Source organism: Triturus cristatus, chromosome 9 (genome assembly GCF_964204655.1).
Source record: "Triturus cristatus chromosome 9, aTriCri1.1, whole genome shotgun sequence".
NCBI lineage: Eukaryota > Metazoa > Chordata > Amphibia > Caudata > Salamandridae > Triturus > Triturus cristatus.
The window spans coordinates 937,380,638-937,397,742 of NC_140592.1; the positions used below are offsets into that span (position 1 = coordinate 937,380,638).

General features: G+C 48.6%; 1 protein-coding gene and 1 long non-coding RNA gene across 3 annotated transcripts in view; one reads left to right on the forward strand and one right to left on the reverse strand.

Moving 5' to 3' along the window:
- Nucleotides 1-2,225, reverse strand: part of LOC146799103 (uncharacterized) — a 109,364-nt gene extending 107,139 nt beyond the window's left edge. Inside the window, exon 1 of the long non-coding RNA XR_014968847.1 lies at nt 2,092-2,225. This is a non-coding gene — a long non-coding RNA (uncharacterized LOC146799103). The remainder of the gene's footprint in view (nt 1-2,091) is intronic.
- The window catches only part of TRIP11 (thyroid hormone receptor interactor 11), a 417,310-nt gene that overhangs the window by 95,764 nt on the left and 304,441 nt on the right, over nt 1-17,105 (forward strand). For both annotated transcript variants that reach the window (XM_085626513.1, XM_085626514.1), the window contains exon 5: nt 8,589-8,657. In XM_085626513.1, the coding sequence (XP_085482639.1) occupies nt 8,589-8,657 (69 nt within the window). The remainder of the gene's footprint in view (nt 1-8,588; nt 8,658-17,105) is intronic.

The following is a 17,105-nucleotide window of genomic DNA, read 5'->3' on the forward strand; positions in this document are numbered from 1 at the left end:
ACATCTGGGACCCCTTGCAGATGGACTTGAGAGAGGACCGTGATGACAATGCTTCGACTGACACCTGATCGAAATCCCTATCCTCCGAACCCTCACATGCAGGTTGATAGGCCTGCAAATATACAAATACAGAACCTGTACTGTTGTGTTGGGCATGACTACAAAGCGGGACGACTGGTGTAGCAATAGATGCCATATGATGCTTCTATATAGACTGGTTGACTAAAACGTATTGAGATTCATGGTATCCATCGCATATGCACGTTATACACCATGACTAGCAACTTAAGAAAGAGAGATGAGCTATACATATAATCCGAACGTATGTGACTAATTGAAATGTACTTGTATGTGAATTTTTGTATGTGGGCAACTGTTATGTCTGGGAACAAGACGTGCAATGCTATGTTGGTATTGAAAACTCAAAGAAATTCTTTACGTTTTTTTCAAAAAAAGGTGATTGGGCAGCACCACCAGTTTTGCGATGGCCATCAGCTGGTGAGTGACAATGGCACATAGGGACTCACTCTTGCAGCCACTCCACTGTCCAGCCATAATGAGTAATGTCCCTGCTGATCTGGATCCCTTGATTTCGACCCTATCATCTGTCCACTTGAAGGGGTATTTACAGTAAATACAGATTTATGACCCGTTTGCGCATGCAAAGGCATATTGGGCCATGTACATAGCCTATTTAGCGAGTCACAATTTTTTTGTGACTCGCTAAATAGGTTTTGCGACTCGCTATTTGGAAGGGGCGTTCCCTTCCAAATAGCGAGTCTCAAAACAATGTACTAATGTTTTGTGACCGTAATTGCTGTTGCAAAACACTCGCAATTACCACCTACTTCAAATGGGAAGGGGTCCCCAGGGGGCCCCTTCCCATTTGCAAATGCATGCGAGAATTTTTTTTAAGGGCAGGCTGTGATCCCAGGGACCACTGCCTGCCCTTAAAAAATGAAACTAAAATGTTTCATTTTTATTTTGGTTTTTTGTTAAATGCATCCTGTTTTCCTTTGAGGAAAAGCAGTCCCAGACATAGTGGTCTGCTGAGCTCAGCAGGATACCATCCCTGGGAGGGCTAGCATTCACAATGGGCTCCCAAATTGTGAGAGACTCATTAATATTAATGAGCCTCGCAATTTGCGACCCCATTGGGAAGAGCAAAACGGTGTAAACCTACTGTTGTACATTTCATTTAGCGCCTCGCAATTTGCGACTCGCAATGTGCCTCAAATTGTGAGGTGCTAAATGAAAGGGTCATACATCTGGCCCTCTGTGAGTGGGAAGAGTATGGATTTCGACCCATTGATGGCAATTCCAGTTAATGCTGTAATGCGGATGAATTTGCGCTGTATGGGTGCAAGGTTTGTGGCTGCGTCTCTGTCGGATGGGTGGTCGGAAACAGAATCTAGGAGGCCGGATACGGTTCTCAATGTTTGCTTATTTATTGATTCTTGGTGAGAGTATTCAATCAGGAATGGCAATCATGAAACTTCTTGAAGAAGGTAGGGACTTCGGTCTTCCTCTCTCTCCAGGATGTTCTTTCTTCAGTAGTGGTTTTCCTCAGGAGACTCATGAGTTGAAAGAGAACATGGGCGGTAAGTGCTTGATCCTAGGGGGTTCCTATTGTTAAACTCGTCACCAGCATCTTGTGAGAAAACGGATAACTACTGTATGCACAGTGCTCGAAATTAGGGCAGGGTTTAGGAGTGACCAAGGCGAGAACAATGTAAAATGAGAAAAAAGAAAAAAATGAAGAATACCGATAAAAGAGGAGGAAAAGGAAAATTAAACGAGGATGATTCTCCTGAATACTCGTCTCTTCCCTGTATCCTCACTGGAACCTCTTCAACTAAAGACAAGGGGTCTCAATGTTTCCCACACAGCCCTTTTCTTAGACGATCACTAGTTGTGCTTCACTGTGGTCCGTTTTTACTTGGCTGCTTACACACTTATCTAGTGGGACCAGAGGGTGTGAGTACTTCTGCTGCCATTGCCTCCTCATTACTCCAGCCTCCCTCCTGTAGCTTATATGGTCCCGAGAGCTGAGCCCCTTATGGCCGCCCCAACACTGTTTTGTTCACTTACCGTCGGAGCCGCAGTTCTCCAGAACTGCGGCGGCAAGCAGGTGTCTCCTGGGGGACTCCACCAGTCGTCGCTCCAGACTTCTGTGTCGTCTTCCCCCCCTCAATGGCGTCCTCTTCTTCTTTTCCATTTCGCCAGCCGTCTGCTGTCTTTTCTCGCCGGGCTTCGCTTCCCACGCCTCTGTCTCCGTGTCCAGGTCTCCTCCACTGCTTCCGGGTTCTTCCTCGCGCTCGCCCTGTTCTCCCGCAATGTACTTCTCCCCGGTCTCTTTGGCCGCTGGTTGGTTCCCTTTGAGGGTGGGGTCTATTACGTTCTGCAGGTAAGAAGAGACGGCGAAAGGTTTAACCCTTTGGTTACCTCCGTCTCTGATTCCTGAGATAGGCTCGGCTGGCAAGAGTTGTTCGCCTTCGTCATCCGCCCCCTCCTTACAGTCTCTCACATAAAGTTACGTCATCCGCAGGCATGGAGACAACAAGTCTTTGTGTTGTGTAATTACGGCCTCTGTAGCATACTGTTGCTGTAGGTGAGCTGCAAGTGGCTCCATGGCAATGTCGTAGAAGAGGGGGGAATCCCTGCCTAGTGTCTCTATTAACGGCAATGGGACCAGAGACCCTTCTGTTAATTTGGAGTCTGGCGGTAGGGAGTGTGTACAGCGCTTAACCCCCTGCAGAAAGGAAGGTCTGAAGCCAATACGATGTAGAAGCAGACAGTAAAGGCCACTCCAGAGAATCGAAAACTTTGGTTGTATCGAGGAATGCTGCTCTCACCAGAAGCTGCTGGTTTAGTTTGTGGAATAAAGCAAAGAGGTACATCACAGGACGGCACAGGGCAGCAATCGGGTGAAGACGTCCTGTAACTCGAATGATGCCACCAGTGAACTTCGCAAGGAAAGGAATCTGGTTCTTGCTTGAATGATGTGGAGAGGTTGAAGATTCTGCCAACGCTTTTCTTTGAGGAGGTTTCGGCCCGGAGGGCCCATAAAAATCTATATTATTATCTGCCATCTACAAATTTCAATAAATGGTCTAGCATTTGAGTGCGTGAAACTTTGATCTGCATTATATATAAATAATTATCGTATTGATGTACAGAAAATTGTCCTTCCTTTGAATTAGCACCACAGAAGTGAAATTAACTATTCCGTGCTATTAGAATTTGCATTTGTTCTGTGACGAAAAAGAATCAGCGTGCTTAATTCGTCGTATTAAGAACTGGATTAGGAGTATCTTATTCAACCCTAAATAGTACCCCTACTTTGTACAATTTCGATGACACTATACCCTAGTTGGGCGAGGTCCTGATGAAGGTGGTCCATGGTTGTGTTATTCCACGGAAACGCGCGTAGACCACGTGCGCCCTGACCTATTTAGGTTGTTGTCATCTAAACCAAACATTGGAGATGTCTTCATATCTAGATGCTCCTTGAACCCATTGAGTATATGTGTTTTGTGTGATTGAGAGTGAGTCAGAGTCATGAATGTGTCTGAGAATTGATTGCGTTCATGAGTAGGTTTTTGCTATTTGTACATATTAGATATAAAAAACCTTTTCTATAAAAAATTGTGCTTTTTTGAATATGAAATGATTTGTACTGTTTTATAAAATAATGGAGACTGATTTATAACAGTTATATAATGACATCAATTGGAAATCAACAAATAAAATACAAAGAATATTTTTATAAAAAACAAAAAGACTATGTACTGATGTATCTAATTGTGTAAACTATGTATGCAGTATAAGTAGTGATTAACCCATGCGTAGATATATTTCTAGGTAAAAGTAATATAGGTTTGAGAGTAGTTGTTCTTTATTTAGTTGTTTAGCTTTCCCCTCTTACTCCTAGACCTCATACGCCTTCAGAGGGGGTCCCTTTATTTACAAGTATAAAGCAAAGAGGTTGCAGAGATTATGACTTGTTGAGCTTTGAAGGACAAATCTCAACTGGTCCATCCTCACAATCTTGGGTAGGAGGCTCGGGATGCAAACGGCAATAATTTTTGCCAGAGTTTTGTTGTCCAAATGTGTATAACGTTTATTCAGCGGTTTGTCAGCCTTGAGGAGCATGATCAGAAGGGTCTCCCTCACTGAGGGTGGTAGGTGACCGACGCTTCTAGCTGATTAATACAGCAGTTGGGGCTCTAGCTCCTCTGTGTATTCATTATAGAATTGGGCTCTTAAGTCTTCTGGGCAAGGGCCTTCCCCCAGATGACCTGGATGATGATGCCTGTGGTGAAAGGGGTATCTAAATAAATTCTGTGGCTATTGTCAAGCCGGAGTCAAAGTAATCTGTGCCCCTAGGGAGGTGTATAGGTTGGATTAAAATCTAAGCTCAGTCTTGGCAATGTCCTTTGAGAATTATTGAGGTTCCTCCTGGGATCTAGCAGTTGAGCAACGTATGAACTAATCCATCGCTTCTTGAGCAATACTGCCAGGGTCTGATTCGCTCTGCCCCCGTAACCAAAGCTCCGTATACGGAAAGGAGGGGGGAGCCCATATAACGCTCTAGAGCCTGGGCTACACCACAAACGTGAATAAAAATAATGGCTCAAGCAGGATGGCTATGCACAACGCTCGGAAAGAGGCCCACTTCTATTTGTAACCTCTGGCGGAACTACCCGCCTAAATACAATTCCTTCATTTTTACAAAAAAAGTATTAATTACATCAATAGAATTTGTGAAATATATCAATAGGAATTTGCCATACCAAAATCATGGAGAACTGCAAGAGAGCTTTCTTATTCAAGACATTTACTTAATTAAATAGTATTTCAAAGCAACAAGTGGTGAGTCACAACACATTAATTAATGTTACAATCGGTCTATTCACTATGCAGACGTATCTAAATTAAGAAGCAAAGTTATAACTCAAATTAGGTGAATAAGGTGTCCACAAGTGATGGATAATCGGCCCTTCTTTAGGCAGTAATGGAAAACAACGTTTTAGGTACCAACCCTAATTCATATTAGACCGACTTGTACATCTCTCAAATTAATTGAATCCAACATTGTTTTGTGGTCTAAACCCCAATGTTTTTTCAATCTATCTTTCTTTAAGATAAATGGTATTGGTCCTAGATAGTGAGAGTTAATGCGTTTCGGCCTCCAAATATAGCTTTCTCAGGTTAATGCAGGACCGGAATCACCCAAACAACTGGGGTAACCAGAATAAGGAGCTTTCTGGTGTGGAAACGCCAGGGGCCAATACAATTCAAGGGCCTAATATCCGCAATGGTATATGTGAAAAACCCAATGCTTAGATATGCATCCCCCAACGGATGTACAACAGAGCACTCCGGTAGAGTCAATTGTGCCAGTGTTGTGTGAGAAGTATTTAAAAATAGCGCTGCATATCTCACTAGTGAAAGAGTGTCACTGAGTGCATTTGGGCCTAGTTGCCAGGTAAATGCATGTTCGATGTCCTCCCCCCCCCCCCCCCCCCCCCTCCTGACAAGGACAGGGCCACCAGCACATGCCCCTAAAGCGTTCGGGCCAGCTTCTCAATGCTAACATGTCTACAAACATCTCTGATAGTAATTTGTCACCAAACTCACTGGGAAGTGGTACGCATGTGTTCTTGGTCTTATGGGGATGTCTGGAGCGCCAAACGTCAACTAAGTCATGATCAGTCAAGAGGGTGTGTGCTGAAGGGCAGGGGTGGTAGCCCTCAATGCGAATTAGTGTTGGATTAATCCCCGGGCTGGTGGAGCCTCACTAAGTGGCAGCCATCTTACTGCTCGTCCCTCTAGTGGCCCCTATCCCTGTTCATGATTAGTTCAAAGTATGATTTGTGCAAGATTCCATTGAAAGCGCCAGCACCTATTTTGCCAAGTCTTAAAGCTCAAGTTGTTGCATCTTAACTTTTTTCACCCTTGCTGTTGTCAGTAAGGAGCTGTTAATATTTCTCAGGAACCCAAACTGTTGTTGTCACGTTTCAAACATGTAGCAATCCCACATATACTTTCTGCTCGATTAAATCGGTGACCCTTGTTCAACGCGGGTCTTTCTTCATCTCCGGTAGAAAGGATGAAGAAAGACCACGTTGAACAAGGCTCACCAATTTAAACGAGCAGAAAGTAGCCTGCAACGGGGGACCCGTTCAATGCGATCACGGCAAGGATAAAGTAAAATAAACAGGCAGGAAGTAACCTGCAACGGGGCACCCATTCTGCGTGATAATTGCCAGAATAAAGAAAGATAATCGGCGTTTTCACCTAAAAGGATAGGGAATTCCCCCTCTCCTATCCAAGAAATATTGGAGAGTAATAATTTGGCAGTTCCAAAGTTAAAGAGTCCACACTAACCAGATTACACCAAGCCAGAAGCCCTAAAGAGAGCCCCACGAGTATCACTGGGACTTGAAATGCGTCGACATTTCAGCAATCTTTTTGTCATTGAGGAACGGGCACTTTATGAACACTAACAGCTTGGAGGGAGATGTTGCGTTGACTTAACCCCAGCTGTGGTTATGCTTGTTCCCCATGTCCAGCATTCCCTTTTAGGACTATATAATTCACATATGAAGGGATTGCTACATGTTTGAAACGTGACTGGTGTATCATTGTCTTCAGTTGTATTAACTTTGTATCATTTCATCTGTTTAATGTAGAGCATGTTGTTTATGTTTATAATTCACTGTGTTGCACTTGTCTGAAACGAATAGTGTATTTTCCATTTCAGACTTTTATGAAATGAAGAAAATGATATAATGACATGAAGAAGTAATGGTTGAATAAATATCCAGGACCAATGAATTCAAATATTGGCCCTTTGTCTGTCTAAGAAGAGAAGCAGCACACAAAATGGTAGCTAGGTCTTTCATTGTGCTACTTTCTAAAAGTGGCATTTTCAAACACACATTTCAAAAGTCATCTTTGCTAAAAGATGTGTTACTAAATTATGAGTTCAGAGAGCCTAAACTGTATTCCTCTGTCTTGTAACAAAGTATTTCCCATTCTATCCTATGGGGCAAGACGGCCTTTAAATAGTGAAAAACGAAATTGGCAGTATTTCACTATCAGGACATGTCACACACACCAGTACATGTCCTACACTGCACCCTGCCCAGGGGGGGTACCTTGGGCCTACCATACGGGGCCCGACATGTAAGAAAAGGTAAGGTTAGGGCCTGGCAAGTGGGTACAAAGTTTCCAACCCTTTTGTAGTGTGCACCTGGTCACCACCTGCTTTCACGTGATGCTAATTTGTGAGCGCAAAAAGATGTTTTTGCCGCAGTTCGCAGGTAGCACACTAATGGTACACTCCAAAATTAGAAGGTCAACTTGGTAATCAGTAACAAGTAAACGCTCATTCCAGTCGCAAAGATAGCATGTATGTAAGATTTTATATTTTTGTGACTAGAACCGAAAACCACACTGGTACATTCCAAACTTACTTTTTAAAAAATTGCTAACCTATTTGCGAACAATTATCGAATCACAAGTGCTTCGTACATTTGGCCCCTGATGTACAGAAAATAATTATTAAACTCATGCACAGCTGTTTCAAATCTGCCATTGCTTTGCAACACATCATGCCTGAGTTCAGCTACCAGTTCGCTGCGCCATGTTTGATCAAAAGCATTAGTATTTTGACAACGAAATTAACAAAACTAGCCAACAGTGTAATATTTAGAGCAAGAAATAAACTTTGCTTTTTCGTTAATTTATGTGTAAAAACTTTCTTTTCCTGACTAATAACCACAAAAGGTCATGAATGGAGAGAACGAACACAAAACGGAAAATAGATGAGTGACGTTACTTGAACTTTGTTTGTGGTTTGAAGAATGCACATGGATTTTAACCCATCATTTATTAATATGTATGTAATTATGCTGCCCAATCTGTTCATTTTACGTTCTTTAAAATAAAACGATATTTAAAAAAGGATAGAGTAATAACTAACAAAGATAGGATCGTTTTTCAGTCTTTGGCTTTTGTAATATTAGTATCATATTCTCTTTACTTCTACGGTGACTCCACACAGTCTCAAGTCTAATTTGTTGAGTTTGAAAAATCATCCTCATTCTTTTCTTATTTACTGGGTAACGTGATTAGCTAAATTGGGTTTTGACTTCTTATCTATCTATATTTTAGATGGGTGTAGAAGGTTGTTGTGGAGCAAGATTGGGCTTTAAGCATTTCACAGTTTGTCAGGGAGTTCGTCTCATCCCTTTTCACTCCGGCAAAAATGTAACCTGATGCTACCTATACCTGCTGACTCACACTCATCTCACTAATAAGTATTTCCAAAGACTTGATGTGATAGTCATCTTTGCTTGGTTTGATTCTTAGTTTCTACAGCATATAATCTTTATCTATGCAGTGAACTCACAGCTCTGGTGGACAATATAAAATATTACAATGCCGGAGAGCCAGTATTGCAGGTAAGTAACTTTGTTATATATTAATACAGCTATTTTTTCGGTGTTTCTCTTTCTTGATTACACATTTTGTGCCACTAAAACAATGGAATAAATCTATTTTCTTACCCTTATTAGTCATCAAAATTCCAAGGAACAGACAAAACCGATAATAGTGAAGTTTTCAGTTTGCAGAATGCAATTAAGGTAAGATAGTTTTCATTCATTACTGATTATTATTCTGGTTCTTAAGCAAATATGTGCATTTAGGACATGACAAAATTTAGTTGGATTTTCGTTCCCCTAACTGAAACATTTTTATTTTAAAGGATCTTTTTATTGGTCCAAAAATGAGAACTTTAGTGACATACTTAAAAAAACATTGTATTCTTAGCCAAAAGCATCTAAACCATTCTGTAATAATTGGCATACTTAAAATGCATGTTTGAAAGATCTCTGTAATCCAGCAATTGAATTGGTATTCAGATGTTCTTTAACAACAACGGAATATGGGCAGATCAACAGTCTGTTGCTACTTGTCAGAACTTCTGCAGGCAAATTCAAATCAAGAAGGATTTTGAGATACTCCCTAATATTATCATGTACATCTTTAAATATTTTGTGTTACAATTTGTTTATATATATTGTACAATTACTAAGGCTTTGCGATGGGGGGCGTGGCCAAGCCGGCTGCAATGGTGGACGTGTTTTTCTGAGGCTCCACGGCCGACTGGGTATATGTCTGCTTGAGAGCGTCGTTCCCAACTGGAAAACGGATGCTTGTTGACCGGAGCTCACGGGGCATCTGCCGCCGTTCCGCTGACGGTTGCAAGGTGGATTTCGAGCAAGTTACGGGCTGCAGCCGTCCGAGAGCCCGTCATTGATCGACAAGATGGCGGCCGCCCGGGAGTTCGACCATCATTCCAGTATCCCGGTAGCCTAGGGGGCTCCAACCTGGATGACAGTGTGTAAGGTCGGCAGGACCAGGCCGCAGCGACCGTGGGCGGCCCGAGCATCCGGCAGCAATCGTTAATCCACCCACGACCGCTGGCTGTCCCTTCGAGCAGCGGGCGGCACTGGAGAAGTCCCGGCCGCGACCACAGCGGTGCGCGGCAGCGAGCAGCCACATTGAGACACGCAGCGGCTCATCAGCATCGGCAAGCGGAGGTGGGCGCTCTCGCGGGAGGCAACTGGTGGCGAGCTGACTTTCCCCCCACCGGTGCAGTAGGACGCAGGGCCGCCATTTCAGCTGAGGTTGCCTGTCTCTAACATGGCGCCCGGCGGTGGTGGCCGGTGAGCGTCCCCAGGAAGAGAGTGAGGCACCGGCCAAGGCTGGACGGTTCGGCGGCGCTCTACAGGCGGTGAGTGGCGGGGGTTCAGCACCCCCACGGGCCACCTGATACCGGGGGGGTGTGGGGTGCCCCTTCACCACCGCCACAGCCCATCCGCACCTATTGCCTGGCCCTAAGATGGCGCAGTAGCGGCCCACTCAACACCAGGACCGATAGCCAGCCCTCCACTGGGCCAGCAACTGCCTACTAATCGAGGTCACCGCAAGGCATTGGGGGCCCAAACTGACATTAGAAGGGGACTACAACTGCTCCAGGTTGTGGAGAGGGCTCATTACCAAGGATGGTGGAGAGTGAAGGCGGGAGATACCAGTGTCATCAACAGTGATCCCCCACAGCGTAATCTACGTGGTGCCTGTTGCAGCGGCACCGGAGGGGGGGACCGCCTTCAGACGGGCCGGCGGAAGCGCTCGCTGGGGAGCGCGCAACACCCAGGACTTACCCCAGAAGGAACAGCGACCCCCCCCGTGACACACGATAATCCCTGACCTCGCACTGCACGGACCCGAGCGCGACTGGACTGTCCGGGTGCCACGATGGGGAAACCTAGAACCTCACAGACCACCTCGGTACCGGAGACTGCCCCCGAAAACATGCCACAATCCAAGACGGGAGCTGCACTGACAGTGACCCCTTCCGACATGTCCATCTCGGACAAGCTTGACCGAGTGTTAGCAGCGATCGAACTTTCTCGAGTGTCAATGGAGGAGAGGCTTGGCACTCTGACGACCGACATCTCCCTCATCAAAGATGACCAGCGGAAGCTGGCTGATAGGGTACACGAAGGGGGTAAGATCATAGCGGACTTGCAGCCGGCGATGAAAGACCAGCAGAAGACGATTCGGGATGTTCTAAACCGCCTGTCTATAATGGAGCAGCGAGTAGTGGACCTGGAAGGCCGGTCAGACGCTGTAATATACGGGTGCTCGGATTGCCGGAAGGTATTGAGGGACAAGACCCGGTGGGTCACATGGAGGCATGGCTGAAGTCCTTTACCCCAGCTGTGGACAGGTCAGCCTTCTTTTCCATTGAACGCGCTCACAGAGTCCCGGCGCGCAGACCCCAACCCGGAGCACCCCTGCGACTGATGCCTGCAAAGTTTTTGCATTTTAGGGACCGAGATGCTGTGCTCAGGGCCGCGAGGCGAACCGCCCCCCCTCGGGGCGAGGACTAACAGGTGATGGTTTTCCCGGATTATGCGAGGGCAGTACAGCAGCAGAGATCGCTCTTTCTGGAGGTTAAGCGGCGGCTGCTGGCGAACAATATCCAGTACTCTCTTTTATTCCCCGTCAGACTCAGAATCGTCTACAAAGACTCAACTTTATTTTTTACAAGTGCAGAGGAGGCGAGAGACTGGGCGGACTTGCATTGCCCGCAGCAGACCGGATCAGGAATGGAGCGAGGGCAAAGGAACAGGGCACCAAGGCCCAGAAAATGCAACCCCAATAAGGGACACAAAGGTAGAGACACTCTGGCAAGGAGCCCGGCGTTCGACTCCCCTGATCTCGAGCAGATTATGCAGGAGCGCCGGGACACTCTCCGGGCCGTCTCAGCATTGCAGGCTTCCCTGCCCTCAGATGACCTGGACAGACTCCCGCGCCTGTTCTCCTCGCCCGCAGAGGAAGACAGTGATGGAGCGTCGTCCAACGGAGACTTTGTTACCCTGCCGCAGGACACCCCCCAGACAGCAGACTTTATGGGGTAGGATTCACGCAGGTTCACGATTCCGAAGCTGCAAGGGAGGCACGGTAATGGGACTCTAGCAGCGAACAGACACAGGGCGGCCATGCTCACAGCTGATCGAGGGCGGGGCCCCCCCTTCCCCCACATACACTGGTGGGTCTCTCATACTACTTGTACACTGCGGCCCAGCAGCAGTCAGGGATCACATGACGCACAGTGATCCTCCCAGGACCCGTCCATGGATCACCCTCGCATACACGAACCACCACCCCCTAGGTTGTTAACTGTTTGTCGACACATCCAAACTGACGCTCTGGAAGAAGGAGAGTATCGCCCTCAGCGATAGGTCCTCGGTATTGGGACTGTTTCCCGAACCCAGTTCTTAGTTTCCCCACTCCATTCACCATGCTCTCTGGCTATCCCCTAGATAGGGAGCAGGGACGCGCACATACATCCCCAAGTAATTACGCACATACCACTCACTGGCTAGCGGAAGGAGGCTCCCCTCTCTTGGGAATGGAACGCAACCGCAACCCAATTTCGACTCTACTATGGCACACACGGACTACCAGTTCTTAACCCTAAATGTGCGGGGGATCCACACAGCCCGGAAGCGCTGTGCGATATATGCGTACATCAAGCGTCAGCAGGCACAGATCATATCCCTTCAGGAGATCCACCTCACTGGGGAGGAACTGCGCAAACTCCAGAGGAAATGGTGGGGTACCTTTTGCGGCACAGCCTACTCCGCATTCACGAGAGGAGCACTCATTTGGATCCGGCCCGGAGTGCCCTTCCGCGAAACCGGCAGACGAGTGGATCCTGAGGGCCGCTATGCGCTGCTGGAAGGGTTGTTGGATGGGCTGCCCCTCCTTGTAGGTAGTATATACGCCCCAAATGCAGATCAGGCACCGTTTTGGGGAACCCTGACGAGCGCATTAGCGGGATACACACGGTCCCCGTGGATACTGGGAGGGGATTACAACTGCCCCCTGGACCTCATACTGGACAGATCCCACCCCCCTGCCGCGCGCTCCCCAACCCATGCACAATCAGCAGCGCTCCGCGCCTGGGCGGCCCACTGCTCCCCGTTGGACGCATGGAAGCACACACACCCGACCTCCAAAATATACTCATTTCACTCAATACCACACGACCTACGAGTCGTTCTGGACCGCTTTATGTGCACACAGTCCCTCATTCCCAGCATTAGGCATTCGGACTACTTGGGCAGGGTAATTTCGGACCACGATGCGCACTGTTTAACATTATTGTGGCGACCCCCAGTGCCGCCGATCCCCACGTGGCGCCTCCCCAGGGACTGCCTTCTGGACCCAGTATTCAAACACGAACAGTCAGAAACCATTCAACACTATTTCGCTGAAAACACAGGCACTACCTCGACAAGGGCCCTAGAATGGGACGCATTCAAAGTAGTCCTACGAGGGGCATGCATCAGACAAATCACAGGAGTGAAGCAGACGCTGGAAAGAGCAGTGCAGACCACAAAACAACAAGTAGCCAGGCTCTCCAAAGCGGCAGATCAACGGGAGCTTCCCCACACACTATTAGCGGAGGCCAAAACCAAATACGAAGAGGCATGCGCTGATCTGCGCCGGTATAATTTCCGCACGTACACCACCAGAGTCCACAACGAAGGTAACCGCGCAGGCGCCTTATTGGCTTGGCTTATCCATCAAGACACGCACACACAACCGATCACTAGTATTCGAAACGCCGCGGGGGAGGTAGTCTATGCGCAAGCTGATATCCTAGATGCCTTCCATGACTACTATGCCATGCTCTACAGGGAGCCAACACCGGATAGGGGGGAACACATTCGGAACATGTTGTCATCGCGTACCATAATCCAACTCACAGACGAGGAACGCAAGACGTTAGATAACGCGATAACACCAGCGGAAATCTAATCTGCCATACACCACCAGGCCAAAAACAAGGCTCCGGGCCATAACGGGTTCTCGATGGAACTGTATTCCATGTTCTCCCAGCAGTTAGTCCCGCGGCTTGACACAGTCTTTCGGGAGGCACTAGAAGTGGGACTCCTCCCTCAATCGATGCGAGAGTCGGTATTGGTAACATTCCCCAAGCCCGATCGGGATCCTCTGCACCGAGCTTCCTATCGACCTATCACCCGCCTGACCACGGATTGTAAAATCCTGGGAAGGATCCTAGCAGACAGATTGACGGACATACTCCCCAGACTAGTGCACCTAGATCAGAGTGGATTCGTCCATGGGGGAAATACTTCCCAGAATATACGGCGGCTGTTCCATGTCCAGGACTGGGTGCGGGGCAAGTTCCCGAGGGCGGCGTGCCTCGTGCTGGACCTGGAGAAGTCGTTCGACACCCTGGCGTGGCAATACCTTTCCGACATGCTACGGAGGGTGGGCATGGGGTCCCAATTTACGGCGTACACCCGACTTTTAAACACGGATCTGTCCACAAGTGTCAGAATAGGCCGCTCCGTATCTTCACCCATCCCGATCAGGCGTGGCACCCGTCAGGGGTGCCCCCTGTCCCCAGTCATATTTGCTCTTGCTATGGAGCCGCTAGAGGCAAGGCTACGGGAGGTGGGCGAGCAATGGGGCATCCCTCTGGGAGGTCACACACATTGCGTCTCCCTATATGCGGATGACCTCCTTATATACATTCGAGACATCACAGCGGACCTCACCACCCTCTGGACCACACTCGCAGACTTTGAGAAAGCTGCGGGGCTACGGGTGAACTGGCAGAAATCCTCTCTCTACCCCCACATCCACACACCCCGCATAGGGAGATCCATATTGTAGACGCCGTGCTGGCATGGACGGGCGACGCCCCGCGGTACTTGGGTGTCAGACTATATCATGAACCCCGAGACCTCCTGGAAGGCAATCCCTATCGGGCCCTACAGGGCCTTAAAAGTCAAGTGGCTTTCTGGCGGACCCTACCCCTGGCCCCCATTGGGAGGGTAGCCCTATCTAAAATGATCATGGTACCCCTGCTTCTATATTTCTTCACCAATATTCCAGTTGTCCCGCCCGGGCCATCTCCCAGGAGCTCAATTCATTACTAATTTCCTTGATTTGGGGGAGGGGCCGCAGCAGAGTGGCCCTATCAGCCCTGCAGCTGCCCTGCGATCAGGGCGGGATGGGCGGCCCATCTTTTGAAGCCTACTTTCTGGCAGCGCAGCTACAGTGGATGTCACGGTGGACGGCGCACCGCAACCTTGGGGAAACGGTGTCACTGCACAGGCGAGTGACGGTCCCGGAGCTCACCCACATGCTCCTACCAGGCACCAGACCTGATCCAGCCCATCCGCTGCTGGTCAAGGTAGCCAGAGCCTGTCATGCGAGTTCACCGCATGTCCAAGGGAGCACCATTGTATTCCCCATTAATACCGTTGGCTGGCCTTCCTAGGGGGCGTGGGTTCTACACTGCGGGAGAGTTTAGAATCTGGACCGATTTCCAACTCGCGGAAATGGAGGCCCTGTGCTCCGACAGCCACTTGATCCCATTTGCAGACCTAGTTGAAGAAACTGGGCTTCCAGCCGGCCAATTCCTGTTGCATAGGCAGCTGATAGCGGCCTGTGAGCGGACCTGAGACCTCGGGAACGGGGAACCCAATACTCACCCGGTGCTGCACACGCTATTGCGCATGGGGGCGGGCAGACACCACATCACATGGATCTACAAATCCATTATGGAACTCACACAGGTGCCGCTAACCCGCTTACGGCTCTGCTGGGAGGAGGATTTCGGACGCGCCCTTCATGATCGTGAATGGCGGATGGCCCTAGAACACCACAAAAAAGTGTCCCGCAATCAGAGGTTCAAAAACATCCAGTTCAACATATTACACCGAGCCTATCTCACACCAGCGCGGCTCAAACGCTTCTACCCGACATCCCACTTTGACTGCCCCTGTTGTCACACCCCGGAAGCTACATTTGCTCATATGTTTTGGTCATGCCCAGTGATACAAACCCTCTGGTCGACGGTGCACACCACCATACAGACAGTCACTGGTCTCACAGACTTCCACACCTGGAAGGCATGTGCCCTAGGCGTTTCTAAACGCAACAAACGGAAGAACGTGGAGACCAAATTTGCTCTGCTAGCCAGGCTGTTGGCCAAGCACGGTGTGGTAATGTATTTGCGAGCGGCGGAGGGGCCACCGATAGCTGCATGGTGGGGAGCGGTGCAGAAGTGGGCCGCAGCCGAGGAAGATCTTATTCGGCAAGAGGAAGCCTGTGGCGTGCGGCAGCGACCTATATCCTTAGAATGGGCGACACTCCTACAGGACTTTAGACAAGCACACATGAATGACACAGAACGTGCACAAAACCCCCAGGCGACCCCAGATTTACCTGCGTCCCAGTCCGCGCACGCATCCAGTCTTCCAACCATTTGGTCATCTAATGTTTGTATCATGTTGTCGTGGAGAAAATATTTAATGTAAACAAAGGATCTCCCTAAGTAATTTGAGGCCCTAGAGGAGGGAGAAGGCACATAAAAAATGAAATAGAAACCTCTAAGCCGGCCTATATAATTAATTCGCTGATCTATTCAGATTCTGCGTTGCCAGAATAACATGCCAAATTTCATTTCATATTATAACATTGTTTTCATAGAACCACTGTCAGTCCGTTAGAGTTTTAATACAAAGAATACTTTTTTTTGGCAAATTTTTATTGTGCAGAAAGAAGGGTACAAGCACGGGCCTACAACCGCCTGGGCCGGCCGCTAGTAGGTAAAAAGTTCAAACAGTGCAAACACAATGACTGGCCCACCGGGGCTCCGCACCTTACAGAAGAGCAGACTGCACATAAAGGAAAGTCAGGATACACCCTATTTAACATAAATAACAACTAAAAACAAAAAGCGAGGCAAGAAGACATGAGATGGGCGTCGGACCACAGCAGGGGCACTTCCATACCCGACCACCCGATGGCAGTCAAGAAGAAGGGGAACTAAGAGGTAGGGGGGGGGGGAGAAACGGGAATACCAAATCTATACTCAGATGTGCCAGATAAGTAAGGAACCATCAAGGATCAGGGGGACAAGGCTACCTCAGACGTATCCACCAGGGGGGGAGCACAAATATTTCCACGATACACATTCCACTGCCCCCAAATTCTACTCCAAGCCCCGGGTTTACCACGAGCCACATACACAGTCTTTTCCCTGAACATGCACCAGTCCATGTTCTCCTTCCAGACAGACACGGTGGGGGGCCGCTGCGAACCCCAAAGCTGCGCTATGTCCCTCTTTGCTATCATGTTCCCCAGGGCCACCCACCGAGTCTGGGCCGCGTTATAGTCATTGGGCTCCCACACATTCAGAACACAGCGACGCACCTCCGGCAACAGCGCGACCCCGGTGACTCGCCTCATAACCTCATGCACCTGACGCCAGTATTCCACCACCTCGCGGCACTCCCACAGGATGTGGAGAAAGGTGGCACTGAGCCCACAGCCACGCTTACAGAGCCCGTCCTCAGAAAACCCCATCGAGACCAATCGGGGACCCGTCACGTAAACGCGATGGAGAATCTTAAGCTGGACCAAACGGAGACGGGCCGGGATGGCAACCTCCTTAGGAGATGACAGCGCGG